At 42.3% G+C, this 17,356-nt stretch overlaps 1 protein-coding gene and 1 pseudogene across 1 annotated transcript; both read right to left on the reverse strand.

Moving 5' to 3' along the window:
* Positions 1 to 698: 698 nt before the first annotated feature.
* Positions 699 to 1,631, reverse strand: LOC127031238 (olfactory receptor 13A1-like; annotated as a pseudogene).
* Positions 1,632 to 11,746: 10,115 nt separating this feature from the next.
* LOC127031824 (olfactory receptor 11L1-like) lies at positions 11,747 to 12,676 on the reverse strand. Its single transcript, XM_050918849.1, has one exon. The coding sequence runs from the start codon at positions 12,674 to 12,676 to the stop codon at positions 11,747 to 11,749; it is 930 nt and encodes a 309-aa protein (XP_050774806.1).
* Positions 12,677 to 17,356: the final 4,680 nt, after the last annotated feature.

The following is a 17,356-nucleotide window of genomic DNA, read 5'->3' on the forward strand; positions in this document are numbered from 1 at the left end:
ATTCCCTCCATGGCCTTTCCCATTCTCCTTATCCAGAACACCTCATGTAGTTCTGGGAGAACTCTTCAATCAGTAATTCAGTTTGACTCTAGCTTAACCTCTAGATCTCAATAGAAATGTGGTTGAAAAATTCTGGGTTTTTAATGTCTCAAAAGAAATTCATGAACAAAGAGATAGTTTTATTTTGTTATCATACTTACTGACTCAGGAATAGAATAGAATACAATGGAATAGAATAGAATATTCTGATTTAGCAAGACTGCATACAAAATAATGTGCTACAAAAAAGGGACAGATTTTTATAGGTATTTAGGCACCTAAAGTGTTTTCCCAGCACATCTAGGCACCTCAATTGCTTTAAAATTAATGAATTTTAGGTGCCCAGGTGCTTTTGAAAATCCCAGTAGGTACCCCGTGTGCCATAGTCCAGCTAGTGTCCCATGTGCCACAGTCCAGCTAGTGTGACTCAACTTAGTTCCACCAATGTCATTGAGGTCTGATCCTCAGCCTAGCCCTACTGCAGTCAGTGAAACACATCCTCAGCTGGTATAAATTTTTGTATTTCCATTATAGTGAATGTACCAGAGCGCAAATGTATGTGTATTGAAATCCTTAGTTCTATGAAAATTTACATCATATTTGGACCTGGCCTACAAGGGACAAGGCAGGTGAGAATCAGATTCACTTTGGAAAAATTGCTATTTTGTGTTGAAGGGAAGGATTTTCCTTATGGCCACTTTGATCTCATTATTGCGCAGACTGTAGATCACAGGGTTCAGGGTGGGAGTGACTAGAGTGTACATTATGGCCACCATCTTGTCTTTATCCAGTGAGTAACTTGAAGTGGGCCGGATGTAGATGTAGATGATCGTGGAGTAGTAAAAGGAGACCACGAGCAGGTGGGAGGAGCAGGTGGAGAAGGCTCTCTGCTTCCCTTTGGAGCTCTGGATTTTAAAGATGGCGATGATGATGAAGCTATATGACACGGTGGTCAGCAGGAAGTTCACCATTACCAAGAAGATGTCAGCCATGAAGATCATTATTTCATTGAGATATGTGGAGCTGCAAGACAGTGCCAACACTGGTGGGATCTCACAGAAGAAATGCTGGATTAGGTTGAGTCAGCAGAAATCCAGGCGCAGCATGAGTAATGTATACACCAATGAATTGATGGTACCAACAGCCCAGACACCAGCTGCTAAACTGATGCAAATGTCCTTACTCATGAGATTGACATAGCGTAAGGGGTGGCAGATGGCAACATACCTGTCATATGACATATCAGTGAGAGGCACAAGCTCTGTCCCTGATGACAAAGTAAAGGCAAAGAGCTGGGCCATGCAGCCATCAAAGGAGATGGTTTTCTTCTCCTGCAACAGGTTTTTCAGCATTTTCGGTAGGACTGAGGAAGCGCACAAAATGTCAACCAGCGCTAAATTGGCAATGAAGAAGTACATGGGAGTATGGAGAGGTGGGTGGATAGCAATAGCCCCAATGATCAATGAATTACCCATGATGGCAGTCATATAAAGACAAAGGAATAGGCCAAAGATCAGCCGTTGGTGTTGAGGGTGGTCAAAGAGACCCTGCATGATGAATTCAGTCACCCTGGTGTGGTTACTGGGTTCCATTGCTTGAGTGTTCCTTCTGTAGGAATAAAGATTTAATTTTTTGTCAGGTATTGCAAAAACTCGCAACATGGAAACTGAAGAAACTAGACTGACTGACAGAGAGAGAGAGAGAGAGAGAGAGAGAGAGAGAGAGATATCTTTGTGATATTCTAGACCTTTCACACAGCATATATACAAGCTGAGCTACATTAAAATATATTAGCACAATAAACCGTCTGAGATAATCAGTCTATATTCTCCCGACATTTGATTGTAGAAGGGAAAAAAATAACATCCTGGATGTTCTCAGATAGAGGCACATGAAGTCTGTTAGAATATTTTTATAAACTACATGAATTAGGAGTTCACAGTATGATCTCAAACTTCTTTCATACACCAGAAGTCTTATTAATAACCAAGATTCCACTCTCTGCACTAATTTTGCAAAATGTATCTATTGCAGTATAGGACATTTACAGTACATATAATATATAGAATATATATAATCCCAAACATGACATAATAAATGTATATTTAGGTGGAATCAAGATGCAAAAAATAAAGGACTTGATAACCCTTTAACTCACGCAGGCTTAAATCAGGTTTAACCCCATTGCAATCAAGGGGGCTAATTCTCCATTCACTAGAGATGCACTGATATACAGCAAAGAGTTCTGTGGCACCTTATAGACTAACAAAAGGAACTGGAGCATGAGCTTTCATGGGAACATCCGACTAACTGGGCATTCACCCAAGAAAGCTCATGCTCCAATACGTCTGTTAGTCTATAAGGTGCCACAGAACTCTTTTGATGCTTTTACAGATCCAGACTAACACAGCTACCCTTCTGATACTGGTACACAATTAGTGAAAACGAGAGGGGATTTGAGCTTCCCAAATTTCATTTTTATGATAAGCTAAACCTCTACCCTGATATAACACGACCCGATATAACACAAATTCGGATATAATGTAGTAAAGCAGTGTTCCAGGGAGGCACGGCTGCACACTCCAGTGGATCAAAACAAGTTTGATATAACTTGGTTTCACCTATAATGTGGTAAGATTTTTTGGCTCCCGAGGACAGCGTTACATCGAGGTAGAGGTGTATATATATATATATATATGTATATATATTGCTTCATTATTTGGAATAGTATTAGCCTGATATGACATGCAGAAAATTTTCCCTCCATTGTCTTCAAACATGTCTAGTTTTAATACTGCTTCTTCTGATTTTACTCTCATTCCTGCAGGAGTAAATCAGGATTATCTTCTTTGAAATCAATAAGGTTACTCAATTGTAAAAATGATGAAACAGAGAAGACTATTGGGGCCAAGAAATCTAACTAATCATGAGATCATATTAGATAACTTTAGCATATTTCATAGTACAGTATTTTGTAAAAACAAAAACAAAAAAAAAACCCTTTGAATTACATTTCAAATTTGATTGCAAACTTTTGAGGGGATAGAAAATAGGTTATGAATTTTCTTTCCTTCCTATCAATGTTACATTTTAATTCCTTGACTTTGGACTTGACTACAATTAAATCCTAAAGAATTGCATTTAAGTATGTTACTATTAAATCCAAAATTCACAAACATAGTTGTGGTAATGTATATTCCTGCAAAGCACATTTATCCAAATGACAAAAAGTATAACACAACACGTAAATTAAATGTTGCTTGACTTTCCAAACAGTATAAAAGAATTAATCCTTTAACGCTCATTTAATTTCATAGGGAGCTGGTGCCTATGTGAGAAAGCAAGCAAGAAATAAAGAAAGGAACAGGGAAATCAATCAAGTAAGCAAGAGGAATATTCTTACCTCTCATTCAAACTTCAAATGCAATAAAACAATCAGTAATTTAAAAACGGAATTCTAGTGAGATATGACTTGTTGAAGGTGATTGTCTTTGATATATAGTGACCTTCTGTAGGGAGATCTTGGATCCCTTGTGAATCTGGTGAACATTTAACTCTCAAACAAGGTCCCAAAGGAGAAGGTAAATGGGAGTCACCTAAAATAGTACAAATAAACATTCTACGTTAAGCTGACACAATTCCTCTTGATATTAGGTCCAAATGTAGATTCGTCTGCATTTTCCAAGAAATACACGTACACACACACATATATATTTATATATATATTTCTAAACATAGTGCTACCAAGAGACATTGATTCCATATTAATCAGCGGATAAACTCTCAGGGTGAAATCCTGGCCCCATTAATGGATGTCAGTAGGAATGTTGACCTTGGCTACAGTAGGGCCTGGGAGTTACTCTCAGGCTTCTTCAACTGTCAATGATCCTTAATGCACAACAAATTATATGAGCTGGCTTTTCACGGTAAAATACTTCCAGAGTCTTTGGTAATACAATTAATAGACCAACTTCTGGTATCACTGAATAGCATCTTATGTCTCCATTGCTCCTGTCAAGTCATTGGGACAGATCTTCAGCTGGCATGAATCAGCTTTGCTCCAGATTCCCAACAGGTATAAATCAACATAACCCCTTCAGAGTCAATGCTGTAAACCAGCACAGCTCCATTTATTTTGTTCTCTTTTACAACAGTTGAGGACTAAATGGAGCTACACAGGGGTCACTGCATGCAATCTCTGAAAGTAGTGAAGTCAAAGTTTTAATGATAGCCATTACAAAGTTACAACTTGGTGCCATATCACCCTGCCTAGCAACCGATCTGCTACAAGTAGACACAACCAGTGGATCCAATGTGTTTCATGGTCTCTCTGAGCTTCTAGTTTAAACCTGTTGGTTACAAATTGTAGGAATGCAAGGCCTAGCAGCAGGATTTCCCTAACCAGACTCACTTTACTCTTAAAAATCCCTCAATATTTCTAATTAAAAAGACCCTAGTCTGGTCTCACTGCTTCTGGAAGTCTGAGGTTTGTGAGTAACTGAGCCTAGGCACAGTCTCTCTTGGCCTATCTCTTCTTCTCTTCCTTCTTAGATGTGATTGCGGGCCGTGGCTTCTCTCCAGCTTCAAGAGGAGCCACGGCTCCATGCCTGCCAGGGACAGAGAACTTCGAGGCTGTGGGTGTCGGTGCTTTCTGTCAAGGCAGGTGCAGGACCGCGGCTTCTCTCCAGCTTCAAGAGGAGCCGCAGCCCCATGCCTGCCAGGGAAAGAGAACTCTGAGGCTGCGGGTGCCGTGCTCTCTGTCCCTGGCAGGCCCAGGGCCGCGGCTCCTCTCCGGCTTGTAGAGAAGCTGCAGCCTGGCACCTGCCAAGGACACTGAGTATTGGTGCCCACAGCCTCGGATCCTCAATCAGAATAGTGTGTAGTTCCTATGTGGGTGTTATAGATATGGCAATTTCTTGCATTATCCTTGAAAAACCTGATTAAATTATGTTAAATCTCTTTGGTATCCATTGCATTAAAGGCAAAGCTGATGGACTATTGTGAACCTTGGGAAGTATTATGAACTTCAAAGGACAATACTGAACAATGGGGCAGGCAAGAATGGATTTTTGAACAAACAGTGTCAAGTGGTTTGCCGGGGGAATCTCTAGGGCAGGGGTTCTCAAACTGGGGGTTGGGACCCTTTAGGGGGTTGTGAGGCTATTATGTAGGGGTCGTGAGCTGTCAGCCTCCACCCCAAACAAGACTTTGCCTCCAGAATTTATAAAAGTGTTAAATACAGTGAAATCCCGCTACAACGCAACATTTGAAGTCCAAAAAATTCCATTGCAATAAATACAGGGTCGCAGTATAGCGGGGTTTCAAGCCAGTCAGTTTAAGTCAGTGGTCCCCAACGAGGTGCATTGATGCGCTCCGCCTAGTGCCTAGTGCCCAGCAGGACAGAGAAGCCGCGGCCCCATACCTGCAGGGGGCAGAGAACTCTGACACTGCGGGCGTCAGTTCTCTCTGTCCCCAGCAAGTGCGGGCCGTGGCTTCTCTCCAGCTTCAAGAGGAGCCGCGGTTCCATGCCTGCCAGGGACAGAGAACTTCGAGGCTGTGGGTGCCAGTGCTTTCTGTCCCTGGTAAGTGCAGGACCGCGGCTCCTCTCCGGCTTGTAGAGAAGCTGCAGCCTGGCGCCTGCCAAGGACACTGAGTATTGGTGCCCACAGCCTCGGATCCTCAATCAGAATAGTGTGTAGTTCCTATGTGGGTGTTATAGATATGGCAATTTCTTGCATTATCCTTGAAAAACCTGATTAAATTATGTTAAATCTCTTTGGTATCCATTGCATTAAAGGCAAAGCTGATGGACTATTGTGAACCTTGGGAAGTATTATGAACTTCAAAGGACAATACTGAACAATGGGGCAGGCAAGAATGGATTTTTGAACAAACAGTGTCAAGTGGTTTGCCGGGGGAATCTCTAGGGCAGGGGTTCTCAAACTGGGGGTTGGGACCCTTTAGGGGGTTGTGAGGCTATTATGTAGGGGTCATGAGCTGTCAGCCTCCACCCCAAACAAGACTTTGCCTCCAGAATTTATAAAAGTGTTAAATACAGTGAAATCCCGCTACAACGCAACATTTGAAGTCCAAAAAATTCCATTGCAATAAATACAGGGTCGCAGTATAGCGGGGTTTCAAGCCAGTCAGTTTAAGTCAGTGGTCCCCAACGAGGTGCATTGATGCGCTCCGCCTAGTGCCTAGTGCCCAGCAGGACAGAGAAGCCGCGGCCCCATACCTGCAGGGGGCAGAGAACTCTGACACTGCGGGCGTCAGTTCTCTCTGTCCCCAGCAAGTGCGGGCCGTGGCTTCTCTCCAGCTTCAAGAGGAGCCGCGGTTCCATGCCTGCCAGGGACAGAGAACTTCGAGGCTGTGGGTGCCAGTGCTTTCTGTCCCTGGTAAGTGCAGGACCGCGGCTCCTCTCCGGCTTGTAGAGAAGCTGCAGCCTGGCGCCTGCCAAGGACACTGAGTATTGGCGCCCGCAGCCTCGGAGTTCTCTGTCCCTGGCAGGTGTGGGGCCGCAGATTCTCTCCCCTGCTGGACACTAGGCAGGGGCACATCAATGTCCCGGTGGACACTATGGTATTGGGGATGTTGGAGAAAAACTTAGTTCTTACTCTTTGGTTGGGTACAGCAAAGTCAGATACTTTATTCTATTTAGCAGCTGCAGCAGGAAGAGAGTGCACTAGGATATAGGGTCTCCTCTTCCTAGACAGGTCTCTCAACAGAATAACAACTACAGCAAGCATTTATACTTTTGTTACAGACAATAATAAGCAACAGTTCCATTTTCTTTATACATAGGTCATCCTGATATCTTGTTTTTCTCACTTAAGAGACTCCAGTCTCCATTTCATATTATCTACATGTTATCTACACAAGGTCGAAACAACTTCTCACACAGTTCTTTTCCACTCGCCTCACACAATCCTCACTTCTACAAATCTCTCATTATTGGGGTTACAACTAGCCTGACTCTTGCTAACAGAGACTGTCTTGCATTAAGATCCCCTACAAATCCCTGTCAGTTGTTTCTCTACTTCCACAGGGACCACTGGTATTAGGCCTTTAAGGGGAGCTAACTTATGATCGCGTTATATGCAATTTCTCTTTATGGCAGGGCACGTTATTGTGAGGTTTGACTGTATAAAACAAACTTATAACGTATAAGGGGGGGGGGTCGCATTCAGATACTTGCTGTGTGAAAGAGGTCACCAGTACAAAAGTCTGAGAACCACTTCTCTAGGGGGAGGTGATTGCAAATTTCCTCCTCTAGTTGTGCAAACTCCCTGCCTTTTGAAGCTGGGGGATAGAGAATAAGACTGAGAATATATTATTGCCCTTATATAAATCCATGGTACGCCCACATCTCGAATACTGTGTACAGATGTGGTCTCCTCACCTCAAAAAAGATATTCTAGCACTAGAAAGGTTCAGAAAAGGGCAACTAAAATGATTAGGGGTTTGGAGGGGGTCCCATATGAGGAAAGATTAAAGAGGCTAGGCCTCTTCAGCTTGGAAAAGAGGAGACTAAGGGGGGATATGATAGAGGTATATAAAACCATAAGTGATGTGGAGAAAGTGGATAAGGAAAAGTTATTTACTTATTCCCATAATACAAGAACTAGGGGTCACCAATTGAAATGAATAGGTAGCAGGTTTAAAACAAATAAAAGGAAGTTCTTCACACAGCGCATAGTCAACTTGTGGAACTCCTTACCTGAGGAGGTTGTGAAGGTTGGGACTATAACAATGTTTAAAAGAGAACTGGATAAATTCATGGTGGCTAAGTCCATAAATGGCTATTTGCCAGGAAGGGTAAATAATGGTGTCCCTAGCCTCTGTTCATCAGAGGATGGAGATGGATAGTAGGAGAGAGATCACTTGATCATTACCTGTTAGCTTCATTCCCTCTGGGGCACCTTGCATTGGCCACTGTTGGTAGACAGATACTGGCTAGATGGACCTTTGGTCTAACACGGTACGGCCGTTCTTATGTTCTTATGTTCTTACTTCCTGAAGAAGGGAGCACTGTCTGCTGATTACTTCTTCCCAGAATCTGAAGATTAAAGGCCTATGCTGTATAAAGGAAAGACTGACCTATGCATGCAGGTTCTTATTTAGAGCAAAAGCCAGGGATGAAAGTAAGCCGGTAAGAAGCCGGTACCAGCCTGTACGTCATTGCCTCTTCCCTCTTTCCCTGCCAGGCCATTGACAGGGTGGGCAAAAGGGGCAGCTGAACCGGGACCTGCGATTTAAAAGGGCCCAAGGCTCACGGCCACCTCTGCCGCTACCACGGCAGCGGCTAGAGCCCCAGGCCTTTTTAAATCTCTGTGGGAGCCCCGAGCAGTGTAGGCCAGGCAGTATGGATGGGCTGGCTGGGGAAGGCTAACCCCCAGCCCCACCCCTTCCTGGGGCCCAGAGCCAGGCCCCTGTACTGGTAAGAGTTTAATATTATTTTCACCCCTTGTTAAAGTTGTTTAAAATTGTAACTACAGAAAAAAACCCTGGGTGGTCTTTCAAGGGCTGACTCCTACCTCACCCTGAGGTTTAGCTGGGGTGTTCTCTGATAAGATCATTGATATGTGTATAGGATCTTTTATTGTTTTAAGATGTTTCCTCTATAATGCTTTCACCTGAGCTATAAATGTGAAATTGCTGTGTGGTAACTTATAACTATGGGCAATTACACTATTTATAGCCTCTGGAGAGAGAGCAGAGTGCAGACACAAGCCTTTTAGGACTTTCTGTGAATAACACAGGGGATATCAACACTACTCGCCGGATCAGCGGGTAGTCATTGATCAATTGGGGTTCAATTTATCATGTCTAGTGTAGATGCTATAAAATAGATTCCCGATTGCTCTGCAGTCAACTCCAGAACTCAATTGTGCACAAGAGGCCGAAGCGGAGTCGATGGAGAAGCGGCAGCATAGCTGAAGTTGCGTATCTTAGGTTGACTTCCCCCGCCCCCACGCAGTGTAGACCTAGCCACAGCGTACACAGGGAATAGCAGCCTGAAATAAACTCCAGTCAGGAGCTGAGAAGCCAGAAACCTAAAAGTTGGTTCCATTGCTGGACCACAGAGGCGGAATACAAGTACAGATGCTGTGGGCTGTAACTGTAGGATACCTGTCTTCTTGCCATGTGCTCCATCCCTCAGTCCTGCTCACCCAACTTGTGGGCCCCTGAGTAGGAAAACCACTGAAACAATACATCAAACATGCTATTTTGGGTGATGAAGTATGATATTCTTCAAATTTCTCATTTAACTATTTCCCCAATTAAAATGAGGGCTAAGAAAACCCCAGTTAAAACGAGGGCTATGAAAAGAATACTGTAGATCACATCAGCTTGATGCAGTTCTTTGTCCCCCTTTTGTAGCAATATGACATGTATGAGTCTATTTCTCAACTCACATGATCATTCTTCAGCTCAGTCAAGAGAGTATAATGTTCTTAGATTCATAAATCCAGGGTTCAGTCCCTGCTGACAACATCATACAACTACACAGCAGAAGTAAAGGCTGATGGCCTCAGTCTCAGGAGGGTATATGAGGATGAAATATTTTGTATAGCATTTCAGTTGAAGCATATCTTTGTTCTTGATATAGAATAATAGAATCATAGAACCATAGTGTTAGAAGGGACCACAAAGGTCATCTCGTATAACCCCTTGCCAAAATTCGGGATTGGTTGTGTCTAAACCATCCAAGAGAGATGGCTATCCAGACTCCTTTTGAAAACCTCCAGTGAAGGCTTTTCCACAGCCTCCATAGGCAGTTATTCCATTGTCCTCCTGTTGTTACAGTTAGAAATTTTTTCCTGAGATTTAAGCTAAACCTGCTATGCTATAATTTGAACTCATTGCTTCTTGTCCTGCTCTCTGTGGCAAGAAAGAACAATTTTTCTCCATCTTTTTTTATGGCAGCTTTTCAAGTATTTGAAGACTGCTATCATGTCCCCCTTAACCTCCTCTTTTCCAGACTAAACATACCCAGTTCCTTCAGCCTTTACCCATATAGCTTGCTTTCCATCCCTTTGATCATTTTTCTTGCTTGCTTCTGCACCCTTTCCAGTTCATCTACTTCCCCTCTATACAGTAGTGATCAGAACTGGACACAGTACTCCAGTTGAGGCTTAAACAGTGCAGAGTAGAGCAATGCTATCACTTCCCATGACTTGCATGCTATGCCTTGGTTAATGCAATTGAATTTAATTTTTTTTTTGCAACAGCTTCGCATTGTTAACTATAACAATGTGTGAATCATTGTACTTTGTAGCAGTGGAGCACAAGGTCTGTGTATGACTTTCAGCACATTGCAAAGGACCAGCACAAAGTCTATGGACCACATAAGTCTGTCTTTTCTATCTATGGTATTATTGTTGTATGTGGGTGTCTCACAATCTATAACCTATTTGTTCTCCAAACCCACCTGTAAGGTTGGGAAGTGCTATTATCTCTATTTTACAGATGGGGGAATTGAGATAGGGTGAGATTTTTCTTAAGCCTCTATGCCATTAATAGGCACAATCTCTCCTACTTCCAATGGCATTTGTCCTCCTAAATCATTTATGTCCTTTTGTATACTCCCACAAAGACCCTGATCCAGGTTCAATTTACGCTAAGTGACTTCAGTGAGAGCTGGATCATGAGTGATTTTGCAGGGTCAGCTGTAGAGTTCATTGTTGTCTAGTAAGTAGAGCCTTGCTTGCTTGCTTTGTCACTGCTAGAGATAGATGCCTGACCATAATGATCTTGACCAAATTTTAAACCCATTGCAGAATTGACATGTGACATCAGCCCAAGAATCTCATGCATTTGTTTCTTATTAGGGTATTTTACTATTTAGAACACATTCTGAGCTGTATGTGGAGGAAAATACTTTTCATCCAACTTGTTCATCTAAGTGGCCTGGCAAAACTGCCATCAACAATTTGCTTTGAGATAAATGAAACCCGCTTCTCTATGCACTCAATATCGCTGCTGCTGCTGCTGCTCCTCATGATGATGATGATTAAAAATAATGACATTTTATTTCTCCATCAAAATATTGATTTGCTTCTGAACAATGAACACTTTCTGAAGAGATTGATAGACAGATAGATAGATGTGTCTATATTTTGATTGAGAGAGCAAGAGAAGAAGAAAGAAAAGATTTTGACATGACTACAACCATACATTTACTAGAGTAAGGATGGGGGGAATGTCTCTAGGTAATCCCTATGGATCTATATACTGACATACTCACAATGAATAGCAACTTATCTCTAAGTCCCTTCAGTTACAATGAGCCATTCCTGGAGTAAGTTCCCACCCAACATGAATAAGAGTGAGAGATAGCTGACAAAGTAAACAGCAAACATTTGTCAAATAGTAGTCAAGTTCTGCTCGGAATTTTCAAAGGAGCCTAATGGAGTTAGTTCTCTTAAGATTCATTCAAAATCCTAACTATGGTTTCTATCTCATTGAAAGACAAAATGTTGGGATTTTCAAAAGAACATCAGTGATTTAGGAACACAAATCCAATTGAAAATATATTAGTAAATTCCCAACAATGCTTAAATAAATTAGGAGAATGAGTCCAACTGAAAATCAGTGAACATTGGCCATGGGATCCTAAAAGTCACTCTGGCAATTTTGAAAATCTACTCCAATTTCATATTCTACTTAACACTCTCATAGACAGCACTGTGGTTCTTCCATATTACCGTCTCATTCTAGTAAAAGATTTCCATATGGCTTTTTTCACATCTTTATTCGTTAGAGTATAGATCAGAGGGTTTAGCAGTAGGGTAATGACACAATAGAACACAGACACCTTTTTGCCTAAACCAAAGTAATATATGTGCGGGGGCCTGACATAGGTGAAGATGATGGTCCCATAGTAGATGGTCACCACGGTGAGGTGAGAGGCACAAGTGGAGAAGGTCTTTTTCCGAGTTTTGGCAGATGTCAGCTTCACGATGTTGGCTATGATGTTGACGTAGGAAGACATGATGAGTGAGAAGGAGCTTAGGATGACCACAGAGTTGCAGCTGTATGCAATAGCCTCCTTAATGTAAATGTCAGAGCAAGACAGTTTGAAAATTGGGTCTGAGTCGCAGAAGAAGTGGTTGATTTTCTGAGGGCCATAGAATGAGAGCTGGGAGATTAGAATTGTGGGCAAGAGTGGGGAGAGGAATCCACCAACCCAGGAACTGGTGGAGAGGTGGAAGCATAACCTGTGGTTCATGACGGTAGTGTAACGCAGTGGGCTGCAGATTGCTAAGTAGTGGTCGAAGGCCATGACTGCCAGGAGGAAGCAGTAAGTGGCTCCTAGAGAGAAGAAGTAATACTGAGTCACACATTCGTTTACTGTGATGGTGATGCTCCTGGACAAGAAGTTGGCCAGCAGTTTGGGCACAGTGATTGATGTGTACCAGATCTCTAGAAAGGAGTTCTTCCCCAGGAAGAGGTACATGGGAGTATGGAGGAGAGGTTCTGCCAGGACAATGATGATGATGAGAAAATTTTCCATGAGTGACAGCATGTAAATGGACAAGATGAACACAAAGAGGAGAACTTGGAGATTCTGAAGGCTGCTAAATCCCAGGAAGATGAATTCCTTCACTGTGATTTGGTTTGCTTTTTCCATTGCTGCATAGTGATTAATCTGGGTAGAGGAGGCGAGATCAATGGAGTGATTCAACACTAGCAAACACTGGGTAGTAAATAGAATATGAATATAAAATAGAGATGGACCAGGGCCCCAGGTCCAACCACTGTCAGACTAACCAGAAATTTATATCCTGATCTGAATATTGTGTTCGGCTCTTCAGTCTATACAATGAAGATCCCAGATAGGGTTACTTTCAAACTCTGAATCCATTGTAGATCGGAACACCATGCCAGGTTGCATTTATTTACATTGGGAAGCATTGGCTTATCTGAATGTACCCATTGACCTCATGTAAATACTGCTCACTCCTGTGATAAGGAGATTCACAGTTCAGCCTTTCGGCATTTTAGGTCAATTTCTAATATAAGCATCAGTGTGAGGTACCACAATCCAATAAACATGTTTTGGATCTGATTTGTGAAGTCATCACTCAGATCGTATTCAAAACTTTCCTGACAATGGTATTTAGGTGCCAAAAGCTGCAGATCAATGCCGAGTGGAATTTACAAAAGTGCCTAAATGATTTAGGCACCTAACTCCAATTAACATTCTGGGAGTTAGATGACTAACTCATTTAGGCACTTGTGAAAATCTCACTTGGCACTTATCCATACCATTCAGTGCATAAATATCTCAGAAACATACATACATAGAAATACATAAATTAGCATATACACAAATAGACATTTGCAAACTGAGAAACAAACCCAGACACACAGATATAAAGAAACCATTCAGCTATAGAATCAGTGTCTCTCTCTCTCTCTTTCTCTCATAACACCCTTTGAAGGGTCTTGGTTTCATCTCAATGTGCTTTTTTCACTACAAAACTGAATTATTGTTTTCCAGCCAGCCCTCAGAACCCAAACCTGAAATGAGTAATTTGGTCCAGAGCCTCAAAGTATTTAGGCTCCAAACAACCACTGAAGTCTGAAGTCTACAACCTCTGAGGACCTTTGTCTTTCTCAATGATATTTACATGAGTGTAAAGTATTTAACTAAATCAATTTGTTGACTGAAATCCAAAGATGTCAATTATGATGATAGGATAACGGTCTAGGAGGAAATGGAAGGAGACCATAGAACACAAATGCACACAAACACACACCCTAAAGCCTTCAGACTGCCATGGAGGTCAATGACTATCAATCTAGGTTTGATTGAATGATAGGCAACTTTGAAACTAACAGAAACTAGATAGATAGATAGAATCTGTCGATTTTGTGGTGTAATTGGTCTCCATCCTACATTTCAATCCCTTTCCCTCATATGTATGGCAAGCTGAAAGAAGATAACTTCATTGCAGTAAAAGGAAATGAATCCATTTACATCTACTGAGGGTTGACTCAAAAGGTGTCTTCTGTTCTTTTCTATTTTAGGCCTTCTACCACATCAATATCCATGACATGACATCTGAACATTCTTCTTCCTTTTTGTGATTTTGCTTGAGTGTGTGTGCAATACCCTACCTTTCTGCACCTTAGATTTTGCTTTTGCATGCATTTTCAACAGGCAGCTCTTGCTTTCTGAGATCTAACTATACAAGCGGAGATCTGGCATTTATTCCAGTTTATTAGAGGAAACCCTTGGGAATCTGAGCTCTGTCTGAATACAGAATTTGTAAAAGACATAGATACAAATATAGACATACTTTAATTAGGCAAACGCTAGTGTGACTGATACATTAATGTATCAGTTTAAATGTCAAGCAACAGATACGTTTGCTTTGAGAGATGTCACACTAGACAGGAAGGATGGTGTTATCTTAAAAAGCTGGGCTGGAACTTGGGGAGTCCCATGTAAATTCCTGGCTCTGCCACAGAATCCTTGTGTGATCTTGTGAGAGTCACAGAGGCCAAACTTTTGAATACATTTTGTCAGCTGTTCCCATTGACTCCAACAGAATCTGTCCCACTGATTTCAGTGGTGCTACACTGAGTTACACCAGCTGAGCATCTGAACCAGGACAAATAATTGTCCTATTCAGGGTTAGGCTTTAACTATGATCATTAATGATCTTATTCATGACAGAATGATGGAAAATCATAATAACTGACAGTGCTTATGTTTGCTTTTTATTTAATTTCTTACATTTTCATACCGAATTATGTTTGTATAATGCAATTCGTACGAAGAGCTGTATATTATACGAGACTTGTTTTACCATCCACTGAAATGTAGCCACTTCTGAGGAAAAAACCACAATTGCCCAGATAATTTTCTGCTATAGCTGGTATTGTTAAATGAATATTTTTATGCTAATACATTTCTCCCCAGGTTGCTTTACCAGTTCTACAGGCACAGAACAATACTACACAAGGGTCCAGGGAAGGAACTAATATGCAGTTTGTGTAGGACATGGGGCTACTTGTAATATGTTATTAATATTATTTGTTCCATCAGTTTCTCTGAGAGTTATTGTCGTAGAGTTTAGAGTCAGAAGGGACCACCACATCATCTGGCCTGACTTCCTGAATAGCAAAGGTCATCAATCCCAACCATCCACCTACACACTAACCCAACAGACAATATGATTACAAGGAGTTAATTCAAGCAGGGGTTAGTTGCATGTATGCAAGAAAGGGGGCAAAGTTTTAGATACCCTCCTCCATTTACCCATACTTATAGGACAATACAGGTATAATTCACTTTGAAGTTTTACTTCGGTTGATCTTGTTTGTTTTGGCAAGGGAGATGGGAGACCAAACACATGAAGTATTCAAGATGGAAAAATTGGAGCAAAAATCTTTTGGGTGAATAAAGGAACAGTCTCTGAAGGCCAAGGGAGTGTGAATGAGGAACAACTGGGAGCAGACTGAACCCCAGTCCTCAAGGGAAAAGGGCTCTGACATAAGTTAGACCAGGGTTTCTCAAACAGGGGTTGCCACTTCTGTAGGGAAAGCACCTGGTGGGCCAGGCTGGTGTGTTTATCTGCCCCATCCGCAGGTCCGGCCGATTGCGGCTCCTACTGGCCACGGATCACTGCTCTGGGCCAATGAGTGTTGCTGGAAGTGGCACGGGCTGAGGGATGTGCTGGCCACCGCTTTCAGCAGCTACCATTGGCCTGGAGCAGTGATCCGCGGCTAGTGTGAGGCTCGATCGGCCGGACCTGCAGACGGGCACGTAAACACACCAGTCAGGCCCACCAGGGGCTTTCCCTATGCAAATGGCGATCCCTGTTTGAGAAACCCTGTTAGACCTACCTTAGCTATTAGGGATGTGTACAGGCCTTTTATTGAGTTACCATCATTTTCTCTTGTTATGCTTTGTTCCTACTGTAGAGATTCTGGGTATGTCTACATTAGAAATGCTATAGTATTGCAGCTGTGTCATGTAGACACTTATTACAGTTATGGAAGGGATTTTCCATTGCTGTAGAAAATCCACCTCTCCAAGAGGCAGTAGCCAGGTTGATGGAAGGTTTCTTCTTTCGACCTAGCAGTGTCCACACTAGGGCTAGGTTGTCTTAACGACATGGCATAGGGAGTGAAATTTTTCACATCCCTGAAAGATGTAGTTAAGCTGATTTAACTTTTTAGTATAGACCAGGCCTAAGATTCATAGATAGATAGATTTCATGGCCCAGAAGGGACCACTGTGGCCTTCTAGTCTGACCCCGTTATCAATGCAGTACAGAGAACTTCCCCAGAATAATTCTTTCTCAACTAGAGCAAATCTTCAACAATACTGTGTTTGGAAAAGGCTGTTTCCCAGTGTTTCATCTGCCCTGCACCTTAGCTGACATAATACCTGCAATGTACGCCCTTGGTCCCTTCTCTTACGATGTTTGGTCATTCCATTTTGGAGGGTTGTGAGTCTGGGGTCTTCATCCCACCTCTTTTGTAACCCATAGGAGGGGTAAGGAGTCATGTTGTGTTCTGGCCAAGGCCAGGCCTTTCTTTGGCTTTTAATGTGTCTTATGCCTCCCTCATTCCAACCCTCTTGCCCCTCCTAACTGGCTGTTTGACTTTGGCTTGAGAGTGAAGGCAGGCAACCTTCCAGTGTATTCTCAAAATTACACTCCCACCATACCCTGTAACACTTTTAACTGTTATTATCTGCTTTCCTTATACTAACAAACCCATCTGGCTGGACAGAAGCAACACACACAGTGTCTTTGCCTTTTGTTCACATGTGATAGAATAAGATAAGTATATCAAAAAATCAATCCAAAATTCTATCCCAGGCTCACAAACAGGCCAATATACTAACACACAGGATCCCACTGCAGGACAGGTGATGGCAAGAGGGCTGTAAAATAGAGGGGTACAGCCTGAGAGACCAGAGAAGGGTCAAAGGTGAAGCCTTGATGAACTTTGTGCAAATGAAATTCTCAGTGAAATGTAATTGCAGATACAATAATTTGGTTAGGATGCCCAGAATAAAGCTTCACATCTTGCAAAAAATTACAATGAAAACTTGAATGGACAACGGAGACAGGACCACATGTTTACCTGAAAAAAAATGGCACCTCCTAACAGCCATTTAGGTCTGTACTTATTCCAGGGGAAGGACCCTCCCTACTGAGCCATCCATACCACTCACTGCAGTACAATGTCCCTTAATACTATTCTGGGCATTGGAGTCAAACCTGTTGGATAGCGGAAAGCGCAGTCTACTGAGCCACCCACTCTGCTCACTGCAACACAGTGCCCC

The sequence above is a fragment of the Gopherus flavomarginatus genome, chromosome 11 (assembly GCF_025201925.1).
Source record: "Gopherus flavomarginatus isolate rGopFla2 chromosome 11, rGopFla2.mat.asm, whole genome shotgun sequence".
NCBI classification, from domain to species: Eukaryota; Metazoa; Chordata; order Testudines; family Testudinidae; genus Gopherus; species Gopherus flavomarginatus.